Source organism: Belonocnema kinseyi, chromosome 10 (assembly GCF_010883055.1).
Source record: "Belonocnema kinseyi isolate 2016_QV_RU_SX_M_011 chromosome 10, B_treatae_v1, whole genome shotgun sequence".
Lineage (NCBI taxonomy): Eukaryota > Metazoa > Arthropoda > Insecta > Hymenoptera > Cynipidae > Belonocnema > Belonocnema kinseyi.
In genome coordinates, this window is record NC_046666.1 from 75,287,678 (window position 1) to 75,304,613 (window position 16,936).

At 33.6% G+C, this 16,936-nt stretch overlaps 2 protein-coding genes across 2 annotated transcripts in view; one reads left to right on the forward strand and one right to left on the reverse strand.

The window, feature by feature from the left end:
• The window catches only part of LOC117182026 (6-phosphofructo-2-kinase/fructose-2,6-bisphosphatase-like), a 110,823-nt gene that overhangs the window by 65,900 nt on the left and 27,987 nt on the right, over positions 1 to 16,936 (forward strand). The window lies entirely within an intron of this gene.
• The window catches only part of LOC117181208, a 243,827-nt gene that overhangs the window by 38,112 nt on the left and 188,779 nt on the right, over positions 1 to 16,936 (reverse strand). The window contains exon 7 of the mRNA XM_033373771.1: positions 16,200 to 16,385. Within this exon, the coding sequence (XP_033229662.1) occupies positions 16,200 to 16,385 (186 nt within the window). The remainder of the gene's footprint in view (positions 1 to 16,199; positions 16,386 to 16,936) is intronic.

Here is a 16,936-nt window from a genome sequence, read left to right on the forward strand (position 1 = left end):
GAATATGAGATATTCTCGTAATATGAGAAAGCGGGGTATCAGCTAAACTAAGAGACCCACTCTGTTGGTTCTATTACTAACTTGTAGCCCTTGAAGAAAGAGCAATTTCGTGGTATAGTCCATTTTTTATTGGGCTTCTAAAGATTATAGGCGAACTTTTTGTGAAATCGATGGTGGTCGAGTTCTTGGAGGGGAATTCTTTAAACCCTATTTATTATTCATTAAATATGTATTTGGCACTAAAGTTTGTCTGGAGTGATGGGGATTGAATAACTAAGTAGGAAAATATCGATAGTGTTGAAGTTTTTCATTGTACAGGTCAGGCATATTAAGTGCATAGTAGCACGGTGTGGTTCTCATAATATGAGATACGTGTAGTTTTTATAATACTGTGGCTGCGCGAGGGAAATTGGTTGCAAAAGTATTTGCGACTACTGCAAAAACTAAATATATGTAAATAGCAGTAAATTTACACTTCGGAAACATAGAATGAAGTTTTTCATTAAAAATAATACTTTGTTTTGCATTTTATTACCTATTTCCTGGGGTATCTCATATTATGAGAATAGTTTGACGAGTTTGGAAAAAGCACTTTTGTACATTTTTTGTATTTTCAGCATGAAAAAAATTATGAATAACATTTTTTTTTGAGCTTCTTATGACAAACTAAGTTTCCTTTAATATGACCTATATTATAGTACTTTTAAATTCAGTACATAGAATTCCGACAATCACGCAAAACAGTTTTCGCAGGATTTCGCCGGGAGCGGGTGCTAATCTGGAAAATTGCACCCGCTTCCAGCGAAATCGCGGTAAAATTTCAGTCACAACCACGTCTCACGACCGTGAGATAGGTGGTTACAGTCTGTGAAGGAATCAATACGACGATCCAGCAAAAGCCTCGTGCACCCTAAGAACACGGAGCGACCCAAGGACAACCGCGTTCTCCATTATTCCCGCAAGTGCTCTAGCATATTGTTGACACGCAGGGATGCTTTTTAGGCCATTAGCAAGTGAAAGCTTGGCACCTCCAAGAGCGCCGATGATAAGGACGATGAACTTAACAGAATATTCCGGGTACAATCGTTGCAACTCCCTTATAAGGTCTCGATACCTCTCTTTCTTTTCATTCTCCTTGGTTATGATGTTTTTGTCAGCTAGTGCCGAAAATTCGATAACAAACATGGTTCGCTTCTCGAAGTCAAGAAGAACCATGTCAGGCCTCGAGTGAGCAACAGAAACAATTATCGAGAATATGAAGTTCCAGTATATGCGGCACTTCCCATTCTCGACAATTGACTCAATTTCCCTAGGAGCATTTAGAGGAGCGATATTAAGGTTAATGCCGTAGGAGTGACAGATATGGTAATAAAGCACTCTCAGTGCCGCATTGTGCCTTTGAATGTAGGTCGTTCCCGCGTGAGTTGGACAACTAGATAGTATGCGAGCCAAATGCTCGGGATGTGCATAGCACGCCCTACAGCTATCATCGGGAATGTCTTGGCTCAAAATGTGGCGACGGTATGTTAAGGTGGAAATGACAGCGTCTTGACATGCCAAAATGAAACCCTCCGTACCAGACTTCAATCCGGGCGATTTAAGGATAGCAAACGTTAGCTCACATGACATTGACTGATCCTTCACATTTCTGTGGAAGATACCGTGCATCCTCTTATCGAGGAGCTGTCCACCAAAGTTTTTCTCTTGTGCTTTCTTAATCCGGGCTTTCAGGAGTGAGCACTCGAGATAGATAAGATTTGATGCATTTTGCTCACCTTTATACTGAAGTCAAGTCCGAGTGCTTCAGCATCCTCATCCGCTGCTTTGTACAGAAATGCTCCTTTGCCCACTTCTTCGTGATTCCTGACCATTTTAAGAAGAGGGTCTCTTCCATTTGCAACTCTATGTGCTGTACCCAGAATAATCCTGTTGTGAAGACATTCAAGACTCAATATTCCGCGACCCCCTTGACGGTGTGAGATGTACAGTCGCGGAACGGAAGACTTAAGATGCATGCTTTTCTTCATTTGCATAACCTTTCTTGTCCCGATATCAAGAGATCTGAGCTCGTTCTTCGTCCATAGAACTACTCTAAATGAATAGAGTAGTACCGGGACGGCAAGCATGTTCGTTGCAGATACTTTGTTCCTCGCCGACAGTTCGGAAGACCAAATCTGTCGGATGAGACGTTTGCATCTGCTTCGGAGAGTATCCTTTATAGATGTCACATCCTGAATGCGGCTCTGAGGCACGCCCAGGTATGCATAAGTCTCTTCAGCGCAAAGGTGTCGTATGGCGCTTCTATCAACGAGCTCAGGATCTTCAGGGATTCCATTAAGTTTTCCTCGCTTCAAATAAACCTTGGCGCATTTGTTTAACCCAAATTCCATTCCAATTTCCTTAGTATATCATTCGACAATCCCCAGAGCTAGATGCAGTTGCTCTCTGCTTTTAGCATAGATCTTAAGATCGTCCATGTAAAATACATGAGTGACCTTGTACTTGCGATCTGCAGACACATCTATCGATGAGCAGGTTCTCCCGACATCCGGCTACGCCTTTCTTTGAGCCTCATTGTTCATACATTTCTTGCTACACAGGTTCAATTGCCCGAACAATTCTATCATTTAGGTTAGCTGTGAATATCTTATAAAGCGTGTTAAGACAAGTTATTGGCCTGTAATTCTTTGGGTCTGTTAAGTGTGCGCCCTTCCACCAACCACTCTGGAATCGGCTCTTCCGACTTCAAATATGAGGTGAAAATACGGGCCAAATGCTGAGGGGTTGAAGAAAACTTCTTCCACCAGAAAGTTTTGATACTATCTGGTCTCGGTGCGGAATAGTTCTTCATCCCTCTTAATACTTTTTTCACCTCCTCTTTAGTGATGGGTGGGCATTCTTTATCAGGTGTTATGAGGGCAACACATACCTCCTTGAAGCTCTTTATATTTTCTGAGTCTTCGTCCAGTCTATGCTGAACTTCTTAGACTTCTCTCAAAAATACTTCGACCTCCTTTGGTTTGGGTGGATGTTCGACAGTAACTGGAGGGTCTTGGAAGAGTCGAGATGGGTCAGAGAGAAACTGTTGATTTTCTCTGACCCACCTCTCCCTTCGCTCTAGACTTCTCTTAGCGTCAGATAGTATCCGTATTCTCTCAACAATATGCTGTCTGATGGTCAGCAGCTTTGACTTTTTAAGTATGTGATAACGGGTTCGGAGTTCGCGCGCGAACTTTCGAACCTTGGAGCTAAAATTCCTGCCAGATGTGATGTTGTCAATCACACATTGAATGCAGGACGCGTACTGTCTTGCCCAGCCTATCTTTATTGCAAGTTGATGCATTCGTCTTTTGGTCTTATGATCAACCGTTGGCTTTTTTCTACGGTTCGCATCGGCCAAAGCTCTCACTGCATTCTACACACAACAATTGTTAGTGCTGAGTTCGGATTCTTCGGAAAAATATTCACGAAGATCGTTATCCATTTCAGCCAGATCTTTAGACTTGAGAGAAACCTTGGTGTTGATGTTTCTCCGGGTCGTAAAGCATCGCTCTTCATCTATTGGATGTCTGCCCGCGGTTGGTCTTAGTGTCGCCTCTCTTTCTCTGTTTCCGGCTTGTTCTAGCTGTGGTAGAGTAGGCGTTCCGCTTACATAGCCCCTTTTACGGAGTAGTTCAGCATGGTTTCGCAGACGTTGCTGCGAAAAATGCGATAGCTCCGGGTGTTTCTCGCACCACAGAGCATGCAGCCGTGTCATGTAACCCCGTTCAGGCGCCACACTCGCATCGTAACACTCTAGCAAGTCGTGATTCAGTCGCTCCGTCCACTCAAAGGTTGCGAGATCCCGCCGATCCATCGCATTGAGTCCAAGGGTCGCATTGATCCAAGGGTCCAACTGCCGAAGGGCGTAAGTGTCAGTTAGTTTGTGCACCTCGAACCTCGAGAAGAAATTTAGAGTGTTCCACGGAAGACCCACGGTGCACACGGCGTTGGTGTTTTGATAAGTTTAGAAAATCTCATTTTGTCGTGTTTTTTCATTACTTTTCTATATTTTCAGATCCATTCAACAAGTGAAAATCGGCTATTTTGGTACTGCTGCTCTTACTGCAAACGTGCGATCGGCGATAGCCAACGGACACATCTTTACCGCGATTATGTATTCATAATTTTTTTGTATTTCCTGCTGATTTTCTGTTTTTTAATTTTTTAACTGAAAGAAACTCGTTTTTCTTCATAATTTTGCTTACCTGAACCTCCTTGAAATTTGACCATTTTCAATTACTAAAGTTATTATTATTATCATTATTTTATTATTTCACCATTAAGCCATTTTCCTTTCGGGGTAGGCGTGACTCACTCGGAGGGGAGGGGAGTAATCTGAGGAAGGGATATGAGATTTTTATATATATCCAGAATTCTCGTATTATTTATTTAACTAAAACTTTCGTTGCGTACACCTCTCCGACTCAGGATGCTTATCAATCTTTCTAGAATTCACCCCAAGTAAAGATCCTCACAAAGTCGTTATGTAAGGTTCCCCACTTGGATCCATTAGTGCCAAGGTCTTTTGTTTCAGGCGTTATACACTTTACTGAAACTCTTTTTATTCACTATTTTCGGCAATACTTTTCTGTCCTTGCATACTTCTCTAGCTTCTTTCACGTCCATGCATTTTTTCATGCAGACTCTCGTGTTTCGCTCGCTTCTTATGTTTCTTTTAACTAGGGTCTCATTCACACATTCTAACCATTCTTTCTGCGGTCTGTCTCTCGGCACACTGCCATTTACTTTACCTTGATACACTTGTGTCATTAGTCGTTCATTTGGCATTCTCTCAACATGTCCGAATCATCTTAACCGATTTCTTTCCCATGTGTCTTCTAGCGTCTCTTCTGCACCACATTCTTTGAGAATTATTTCGTTACTCACTTTGACCATCAGAGTTTTTCCGCATTTTATGCGCAAGAATCTCTTGTTAATTACATTAATTTTACTCTTATCTTTATCTTAATAGGTCAATGTCTCGCTACCGTATAGTACAGTCGGTACAAATATAGAATTATGTATGGCCATTTTAGCTTTATTTGATATACTTTTACTTCTAATAAAGGGCCCTGCACTACCAATAACCTTCTTACCTTAGTTTATGCGTCTATCTAATTTCTCATCTATCTTTCCGTCCCTAGTAAATAGGCTACCAAGATATACAAACTTGTTGACTTGTTTAATTCTCTCACCATTTAATACAATACTGCATAGTGTTTTCTCACTCTTTCCTACGAATACCATAGTTTTTGTTTTATTTGCATTAATTTTGAGGTCCATGCTCTTCATGTTCGCATTCAGTTTATTCAACATTCTTTGCAAATCTTCGACTGACTCTGCCATAAAAACCTTATCATCTGCGAACGCTAACCCGCGTGCCCTTAATTAATATAAATAATCATGAAGACATAACGCATCCTTGTCTAACTCTTTGAATAATATCGAAACAGTTACTCAAATTCCCAATTACCCTTACACTCGCTTTGCTACCCGTATATATTGTTTTTATAGCTTGTAAGGGCTATCCATTGACTCCGTACTCTTTCAGGACTACCCAAAGTTTACTTCTATCTACCTTTTCAAAACCTTTTCTAGGTCAACAAATGAACAGAAAAATTTTTTCCTACTCTCAAACTTTTTTCTGTGATTTGTCTTAAGCTGAATATTTGATCCGTACATGACCTTCCTGGCATAAAACCACTTTGAACTTCCCAAATTATTGATAATATAATTAACAATGAACAAAATAAACTCATAGAAAAAATTTTGTTTTTTCAAAACTCATAACTCAGAGACAGATGAATGAAATTCAATGGTTAAAAAGGGAAATTAAAGGGGAAGAGTGTGCCTTTCAATGAAAAAATGTTGCAAGAAATTTTCACGGAATAGAAACACTCAATTTTCAACATGAACCCATGCTTATATAATATACTGAATATTATTCCTTACATTAAAATATGTATTTTTTTATTACCTGTAAGAGCAGTAAAACCTGGAGGAAGTTTTTTCCAAAGGCCAATGAACTTTTCCTCCCGGAGATAATTCAGCTTTAACTGGGGAATTTATTTCTTCTCCCTTTCCATAGTATATTACCATATAAAGAACTCAGTTCCAATAATAATAATAATAATAATAATAATGAGTAAATATGAAACGTTATTGTCATAAGATGTTTCTATACACGTAACACTTGCTGATAAAAATTCTTTGTATACTATCATTCACTGAGAAAAAAGCTATTAACAAAATAAGCCCTTGCGAAAAAACAGATATTTTATTCATTTAAATATAAATATACATAAAATAAAAACCTATTTTTCAGTACTGATATCAATATTGATTAATATGTATTAATTCGCTCGTTTTATTTTTAATTTGCAATCTTATTTCATAATTTTTTCTCTATTTTTGCATATGATTAGAAGGTGGTTGAAATCGTAATAAGATTTGTTTTTACATTAAATAATGTGGTAAAAGTTTTCTGAAATCAAAAAGTGATCACTGTTTAATTTCTGACCCTTCTGGACTTCGATATATGTGTCAGTAATAAAGACCGTGGTATAAATAGCAAGTAGCCTAGTCGTCCAGTGAAAAATTAATTTCACTAAAAACGATATACCATCCGTCGTGATAAAAAATGACCCAGAATAGAGATACGATTTTCTTTTTCCAAATTGATCGAAAAGTTGACTACCCAATAGGACCATTATTAACCCAACTATCGCGAATATAATTGTTAGTTTCTCAGCTGACCAGGTGTCACTAAAAAGTTCCAAGATTTCTTGAGTATATACCTCAATGGATGTAAATCCTGACAAGTATTTGGTCCAGACAGCCAAGAAAACAATTAAAAGATTTTTTCTATGCCCTCTCACAAACAATAATTTTCGGAACACCCATCTTTTGCTAACTTGACATTCCTTTACATTATTTCGTACACTTAAAAGTTCAGATTTAACTTTTTCATGAAACTTTGTTGCACGCAATTTCATCAATGTTTTCATAGAATTCTTTTTTTTATTTAGCATTAGTCAATAATATGGACTCTCTGGCATGAAAATGAATATAAGAAAGAAAATAAATCCATCGATGGATTTATTGTTTTATACGAGAAATAAGCTCCAACTGTTTTGCCAATTAAAAATCCTACTTGTGATCACCAAAAATCAGTCGTTGCAATTCCACTTGAGATTCCGGATTCAATAACCACACATAGAATTTTACCGAGCGAAAAGGAAGTCCCCTGCAGGCTTCAAAACAAATTTTTAATTTCAAATGTTTAAAAGACGTACATAGACGTGAAATTTTATTGTGCATCTTTTTTCCTCTAGACAAAAAGTTGTAGCTTTTGTATTTTTCGAAATAAGGCCAAAAAACTGACTTTTTTGAAAAAGTCGATTTTAATCCGTTTTTCACTTCAACTGGTGCTCAGTGCTTCAGTTTCTGAAATTTTAAAAAAAAGTTTCAGATCAAAATATTTGATAGTTTAGGACTAGTTATGATTTTGGTGAACGTCAGCGCTGGAGTCTTTGAGTGTACTATATACTCTGAGACTTTCCACTGTGTCACGTTCTGTCGCTAGTGAGTTGTTGCTTAAAATACGATATTGTGCAATTTTTTAGTGAATAACAGGTCAACAAAAATAAGTTAACAAAATATTCATGAATTTTATGTAATTTTCCATGTATTTTTCCGTTTTCTTTAGATTTAAAAGTAGGATTCTCTTATGTACACTTAATGTTTACACCTATATTCGGCTTAACCCGTAAGTGACCTTGAACATGCATTTTAAAGACAAACCTAAGCACACTTGTTTTACAATTTGGCTAAATCTATTTCGAAAATAAAAGAGATCAGTTATATATGTATAAATAATAAAAGTGATTCATTAAATAAGTAAATGTCATCGAGTTCACCAGAAACTCCAACTGGAGGAAGAAAAAGAACCAAAAATAGAAAAAAATAGGCTAGGAATATTAGCAAAGCAAAAAAAACAAGGTATTTAGAGATACTTTATTTGAATAGATAAAAATTGCAATTGCCTTTGCAATTGCAACTCTACCAACTCTAGATTTGCAAATCTAGCAACTCAAAATGCAGGTTCAAGGTCGCTTACGGGTTAAGACGAATAGAGGTGTGAACATTAGGTGTATATAAGAGAATCCTACATTTAAATTTAAAGAAAACGGAAAAATTCATTAAAAATTAAATGAAATTCATGAATATTTTGTTAACTTATTTTCTTTCAACTGTTATTCACTAAAAAAATAAATAATATAATATTTTAAGCAACAACTCACTAGAGAGAGAGCGTGACACAGTGGAAAGTCTCAGAGTGCATAGTACGCTCAAAGACTCCAGCGCTGACGTTCACTAAAATCATAACTACTCCTAAACTATCAAATATTTTGATCTGAAACTTTTCAAAAAACTTCATGAACCTTTTTCCGAATTCCCATTACATTGTCAATCGAAGGACATCCTAAAGCACATTCTCTGAAATTTTCATTTAAAAATGTCAAAACTGAAGCACTGAGCACGAGTTGAATGAAAAACGGATTAAAATCGACTTTTTCAAAAAAGTCAGTTTTTTGGGTTTATTTCGAAAACTACGAAAATTACAACTTTTTGTCTAGGAAAAAAAAGATGCGCAGTAAACTTTCACGTCCGGATATGTCCTTTAAAAATTTAGAATTGAAAATTTGTTTTGAAACCTCTTTGGGACTTGCTCTTCGCTCGGTAAAATGTTATGTGTGGTTATTGAATCCGGAGTCTCAATTATTGAAAAATACACTGTACATTAAAAAAATACTTTTGTAAATAAATGCTTTGTTTTCCTTGTTAAATACTTTTACTTACAGTTCGGCATGCAGAAAATGCCTTAGAAAATATACGGGGTAGAATACGTCAAGTGTTCTCATCTAAAATGAATTATTTTTGGAACGGGTAGAAACTTGGCTGGAATGTAGTCCTAGTGGACCTACATTGATCCATCAAACCATAGGTTTAGTTATCAACCATTTTTCAATATACAGGGGCCTGAAGTTTTCTCCTTTGCACACGTTTATTCAAATTTACTTTAGTTTGATTTCTCTTAGGATGATCCGATTGGACTTTTAACACCGTGGTCTGGAAAGCTGTTTTCACCGTAAAATTCTCCAAAAAGTTATTTATTAACAAAGTCGTATCTACGTAATAGAGTGGGATTTATTTTTGACATTAAGGATTGTAGCCCAAAAATGTGATTTGGTATTTTTGAGGAGCCCAAAAAAGCCCAAAATTATTCTGTGAACAGATTAATAAAAAAAATAAATTTTTTAAAGGGGGTTGATTTTGGAAGTTAAGGGTTGGTTTGGGGAAATTTTTTTCGGATCTTAAGAGCCCAAAAAAGCTCAAAATTCTGGTGGAATGGAATTTTTATTATTCAGTGATTTTAAAACGTCGAGTTCCTTTATTCTATTTCGCAGGGCGCGTTTTGTTTCTCCTACATAGATCCTGCCACAAACACACGTGATTCTATAAACTACGTTACATTGATCTAAAGTGTCTAGTTTATCTTTACCTAATTTAATAAATTTATTTAGCTAGGAATAGATTCTAAAAACATTTTTTATTTTAAATGTATTCAATAGCCTTTTAAAATTTTGAGAAATAGTCCCCTAGAAGCAAGATATGGATATGATCTCTTGTTTTACATCAATGATTCTATCAACAGTTTCGTTAGAAGGTTGGTTTTTCTTCAAATCTAATTCTGAAAGTCTTTTTTTTAATGTTTCTGTATGAATTCATTAAGATAATCATTATACCATAAGTATTTTTTGACAATTTGCAAGTTATCTAAGTGGAAAGTATTGTCTGAAAGTAGAATAGCTGCATCGACTAGGTTTTTAACAATTCCTATTTTATGTTGGATAGGGTGGTTGGATACAAAATTAAGAAGTCTTTTAGAATAAGTTGCTTTCCTAAACCAATTCGTAATAATAAAGTTATCATCATCTCGGCAAAGTTGTAAATTCAAAAAATTAATAGACTTTTTGTTTTCAATATCAAACGTAAATTGTAATCTCTTGTGGTAAGAATTAAAGTGTGAAACTGGCAGATTGATTTTATCTTCAGGTAGAATAATAAGGGAATCGTCTACATTACGAAAATACACCGAAATTTGAGAACCCAATCCTTCCATAACGTTTGTTTCAAGATCTTGCATAACAATCTCAGCCAGAATTGCGGAGATGGCTGACCACATTGGGGTGCCAGACGTCTGTCTGTAAAATTGATTATCAAATTTAAAGTAAGTGGATTCCATTAAGAAAACGATACCCTTCTTAAAGTCATCTAAAGAATTTCTGTGTATCTGCTAATGTGATGCAACCTATTCTTTATACCTTTAATAACCAGATCTAAAGGAATGTTTGTAAATAGTGATGAGACGTGTAAGCAACACATAATATGATCATCAGGAATTTTAGTTTTGTTTCTGAATTCTTTAAAAGTAAGTGAATTTTTAACAGAATATTTGTAGTGAGGTAAGGAGTCAGAAATTATGTTGTCCATTGTTTTGGCTAAATTATATGTAGGTGACTTAATAGAAGAGATAAGCGGTCTAAGAGGATAGCTTTGTTTATGAACCTAATTTTTATAAGCGTGTCTTTGCTGAAATGTTTTTCATTAAAAAAGAGTGCGAAAACTGTCTCAACAAAGTAACTGATTTAGATTTTTTCAACGATTGTTATAACATAATTTTAGATTCCTTATGTTAAGTTAACACCTATTTTGGTTCTACTTATAGTCTATCTACATTTTACTCTGTGAACTAGATATTACTTCGAATTTCTAACAATTTTTCAGTTACTCTATTTCTATGCAATCACACATATTTGATTATATAGTATAACTAGTGCTTACACCTATGATTCTTTTAGAAGTGCTACTACGCAAGCGCCAGGTCTTCATTCACTTGGCAAATGTTTTAATTACAACGAGTACTCATTTAGTAAGATGGAGACGGAGGGTACACAGCCTGTCATCCTTTTAATTTTATTATTTAACGACTCAAAAATTTTCGATTTCAATTTATAAACTTCTACATAATGACTTAAGGTATTGTAATTTTTACTATTCCTATAATTACCATCATATTATAAATTTGTACATTATTTTAGCTAATGTTTCATATTTTACTTTTATATTAGATATCTGATGAGGGAATCGGTCTGATTGCGAAACGTCACGCAATGTATAAAATTACCAAATAAATAGTCTGGAAGAAGTTGATTGAACAAGTTTTTCCTTCCTATAGCTATGAAATATAAAAAAATTCGATTGTGGAGGTGATAGCCTAATAGACCTATAAACGTGCTCTTCTGGGAACCAGAATATGACTTTTTGAGATCTTTTGAGACCAACTTCGGTACCTGCTTACTGTAGTCTTTTATCGAATCTTTATTTTCACGAGAGTCTCCACGGTAAAGCTGTGCTTAACCTTGCTTGTGATGTAACATACTAATAATTTAAGATCGAAGTTAAATCTACCGTCTAATGAATAATTTTTTGCAAAATAAGCATGAAAAAGGAAAAAGTTAACCAAAACCAACCTCTCACTTTTTCCTTATTCTTTCTCGTGCATTGTTTTGCAATTTTTTTATTTTTTCAGTCACTCGCCAACAACGTCTTCGATTACTTTAAAGATTTGATGCATTTTTGAAGCAATATTGTAAATCTAGATTTCTTCTTCTGGGGAAAAGTGAAAAGTCACATCTACTTACTAAAAATATTTAATATCATATTTTTAAAGACGTTTAATTTTTTGTCCCCTTGTTGTGGTGCCCCCCGCAGGAATTTACTGGTACTTCCTAGCCAAGTGGTCAAGAAAATTTATCCGAACGTTGGAAAACGTTTCTTCGACGAGGGACGCGTAAACATTATTTAAATTGTCGGTTTGGCAGGAATGAATGAAGCACAACGTGACCTTTGAATTTTTATGTGTTTGCAATTTGCATTTAAGGACTTGTAACACTTTTCCGATTCCTACTTTACCGACATTTTCTTGGATCATACCAATTCCACAGGAAATGAGATATCGGACTGAAAGTTTGGGAAAATAAAGAAAAGGGATTAAAAAACGTTTATATACGTATCTGTGAAGATTTATTAGTATATGAACGTTCCTTAGTGACCTACCCCTTTTCTTTATTTTCTTCAATTTTCACCATACACTTAATCGACAAAAACTAGCAGTGCGTCAGAGTTCAAAGTCATCACGCGACCCGTACTTCAAGCTGTGACGCAATCAGGCAAGATGTCTGCACGCCGAGGACCAAGCAAAAATTAAATAACTAAGATTATTAACGACATAACGGTCTAGATAAAGTCATATCTGGGCCACACTAGCGTCAGACATGGACCAGACCTGTAACCACACTTTCAGGACATTTTTCAACACGGGTGTTTAAAACTTCATGGAAGGAGATTTGTAGGGGTTATTTGTTTTTCAAAAAAGGTTTCTTTAAACATACATATTTGTAAACCTCCTTGCCCAATTTTTTTGCACAGTTGCACTTTTTTAAGTTCATGTTTTTTAAATTGTATTTTTAAACTTTAAATGAAAATAAATACACGCATTGTATATTTCCAAATATTAACATTTATTCAATACATCATGTTACACATAGTTATAAATATCACAAAACTCTAACAATTCTGCATAGAGCGTGTTTTGCTTGGAAGCAGAATTTTCCCCTTTTGTTGATGAAAATGTATATTATTAATATGAAATGTAAGTATAACTGACACGAGACTAAAAGATAAAAGAGTACATCATTGGCGAAATCACCATTCGTGTCTATTACATTCTGAAAACTTTATCAACTTTCAAACATTTTTCATCAGTAACTATACAGCATTAAATATTCATAACTTGTCATCTTTTTTACTGCCAATGTGCCATTAAACCACTTTATCCAGAATAAATAAAATTCCACTCATCTAATATAAATTTACAAAACTTTTGTGAATTTACAGAAGTAGACTTTTTAACAATTACGTAAGACTATTAGAAAAACAAGTTACAATAATCAGTATTCTGCATAATAAAATCCCATCAATTAAATATTTAAGATTATTTAATTCACAGAAAAAAAACAGAAAATAAACTTTACATCGATTTCCGACAAATGATCTGCAACAAAAATTAACTTCACAGGATAAACTTTACACAAATATCGGTTAAACTTTCTTTGGTTTTTCCATGACAAACACATGTTTTTTTAAAGACGCGAAGTTGGCTAAACAAAACCTTATCGCTCTAAAAAATTTCCTGCAACAAATTTTATTCTCAGTTTTTTCTGTGTTGGAATCCCAGATATTCCGGTCCACAAAACAACATTTTTTTCTTTACTTTGCAATTCATTTGAGTTTTTCCTTATTTTCTCGTATAATATTAAACTTTTTAGGATTAATAATTTTTTTATTTTCGTGTCGATCGTCTATAAATTTACACATAATAAACAGTTTGTGGATATGTGTTTTACATTCTTTCTACATATTCACAACTTATAACTATAAAATACTTTTGAACTTGTATTTTCACAATCAACAATTTACTTATGCGATGAAACCTCAAGCTTGATCAGTAATCACATTTTTACAACGATGCTTTTTATTGTTTATATATTTCTACATAATATATGACATATTTATGTATCACCCTTTCTATATCTAATAAAAACTATTTATGTTTAGGAAAGCGATTTATCGGTTCCATTATCAATGGATAGACCTGTCAGATTAATGAACTGTATTTAATAAATCATTAATATGAATTACGATGTATTAATATTTACAGTGTATTAGCGTAAAACTTTTTACATTGATTAATCTTTCCTTTTTTAATTAATGAAAAAAATTATGATCGAAGTATATTCATAAAATTACTTCTATAAAAATTCTTCACTTGCTATTGACATGTTTCAATTTTGTAGTTTTCTGATCATTAATATGTAAATTTAATATTAGTATTATATCATACTATAACGATATCTATCAATTATTAGTGAATATTAGTAATTAGAATTCTTATAAATATGGAATATTTATGAAATTGCCTCGTTTCTTAATTTAGTCCTGCAAAACTAGTTTTTCTGGTTGGCGCATTATATTCAGTTAGTCATGTACATAACTATGAAAATACTTGTTAGAAAAAAATAATTTGAATACCGAAATATGCCGTTTATTTCTAATCAAATTTCGATACAAATATTTCCTTTTCCGGAAATTCCGGCTATTTGGACCGAATTTCGGTACAAGTTGACACGGCCTATAATTAATTCTCAAATAAATTTAGAACTTCTTATATTGTAAATGCGGATGTGAATTTTTTTTAATAATATTTAAAGCCTTATGAAATATACAAGTAAAGTATATTTGATAAAAATGTTTAAAGATTCACTCTGCTTTTATAAAAATAGTAGTATATTACAAATTATAATAGTCCGTAGAAAAATTAATAATAAGTCTTAAAGAATCCATGGTTTTTATTCTCTTCAATCATATATGTATATTGTATAGTAAAGTAAGTTGGGGTTCTTGAAACTTTAAATCTAATTTTCTTTATTTTAAGCGCTGTACTTCTAAAATATTTTTCTCTCTATGATCTTCTATTCTTTTATTGGTTTTACCTCCCTTACAATTTTTCTTAAGATTAATGAAAGTAGGCAAGACAATTTTTCATAAGCCTAAACTTATCTGAATTCATATCCTATAATGAAATGCCTTAAAGTCCGTCATCCAAATTTCTTTTTAGTGTTTACCAGTGGAATATAAAATTGTAAAATATTTTTCTTTTAGAAGATAGATATTTGAGAATTTCGTTTGAACAAAAATTTGGAATAACAAAATAAAACAATTGGTTGAGATTTATTTCTGGAAATATGGCATTATTTCAAATACTGACAGTGTAACTTTTTTCTATTATTATAAACAATTATAAAAAAAAAATTTATTATAAAAAAATTCCAATATGGATCTGAACAGGGCCAGTTCGGGCCTGAAACTAAAATTCGAGAATATAAATATCAGATTATCAAACAGATCACGATATCAAAACATTGGAGTATGTAAGACTTCTTTTCGAGTAAACGGAAAAAATCAAAAGACACACATAACAGCCAGCATTTGTGTAAGATAAACTATTGAAGTATTTTGGAATATATTTTTGGTTTTAATTTATAAATTGAAATTGCTTTCAATTTCTATAATTGAACTTAATTGTAGAAAGTTATTATGAAATAAGTGGATTATAATATTGCACTGGCTCTTTAAGTTATTTTTACAACGGCGACTTTAAATAAGAAGGTTGTATTCACATCCCGATTATTTCAAATCACCTAAAAATACGTGAAAATAAATATGTTTATGACGTCAGTGTTGATCAAATTCGTTTTCACATTCAACACATGAAATATTACTTCTACTTCTTTTGTTGCAAATAAATAACCTCATTTTTAAGTATACGATACCTACGCTTTTTATACTTATTTTGTCACTTATTCGATTATCAATTGAAATATTTTTGACGTTAGAGACTTTACATTGAAACTTGGGCGATTTGGAATCAACCCACTTTAGTCCCCAAAATTAATGGGGCGACATCTACTCTCAAGCTTGATGTTAAGCATGGGTCTAGAAGGGGCCAAATTTAACAACCACAAAATTGTGTGCCCGATCTGGCCCAAATCGGAAAAAAGGCAAACATTTGGCAATTTCTGCATGGGTACTCTGCGCAATACTTTAAAATAACTTTGTGACTATTTGAAAAATATGCTAAAATTACGCTTTTCTAATTGATAAGATAATCATTTTTAATTGTTATTTTTTATGTTCTTTAAGTTTTTATATATTTCTTTAATGTGCTCAAATTTAATTTTTTGAACGAAAAAATATTATAACTTTTATTTAACGTCGCGTTGCTTCGGACTCTTCAAATATTACACCTTTCTCACTTTCAATATAATTATTTTCTATTCGATCAGTTTTTCGCGATGTCCGTTTTTCTTTCTCGTAATTATGTATAGAATTGCGAAATATTTTATACATTATGATCTGTCCTTCGTGAACAACGAGAACTCTTCTTAAAAAGAAATCGCCCTCAGGTGGGCTTAGTATCTCCGTCTATGCTTAAAAATACCGTAGTATTCAATTCCTGTGTATGTCTTCGATGAATAGAATTAAAACTTGTTTCGTAATTTCTACTCGCATTATTTCCTCTGGAACGTGACAATTCTCTATTGGCACTTCTTCTTCTTCTTCGTTTCGTTAGACAGCAACAAAGGTAGTCGTTGTACCTACATACAAAATTAGTGTATTAGAAAGGATTTTAATTTGATGATAGATAATAAATTGCTATTTTCATTAAGTTTACAATTTCGATCCTCATTAAAATAGGAGTAGTTGGTATTAATTTGTGCTCGTTTAAATTTACATACTTTTCGCACCTTTTCTACTTTCCTTAAAAAAACTTGAGTGGAAATAGAGTGGATAGTGACTTTTCTTAATTTCGATTTCTTTATTTTTTTGGGTTAATATGAACTACGCAAAAGGATAAATAAATTTATACAAAAATGTGAAATTACTATTTACAAAATTGTTTGCTATTAATTGTATTTCTAAGATTATAAACATAATTCTACTGTATATTAAAAACTTCTGGGTTAGTGAATAAGATGATTAACGCTTCTGTATAACAATTTGTTTCGCATGTCTCTTTCAATATGCATATTTTAAAAATACCTGATTATACAGACATCTTTCTTTTTTAAGCTCTTAATTTATAAATGTATATTTTTTGCATTAAAAATGATTATTGGGTCATTGCATTTTATTTCGTTAAAGACGA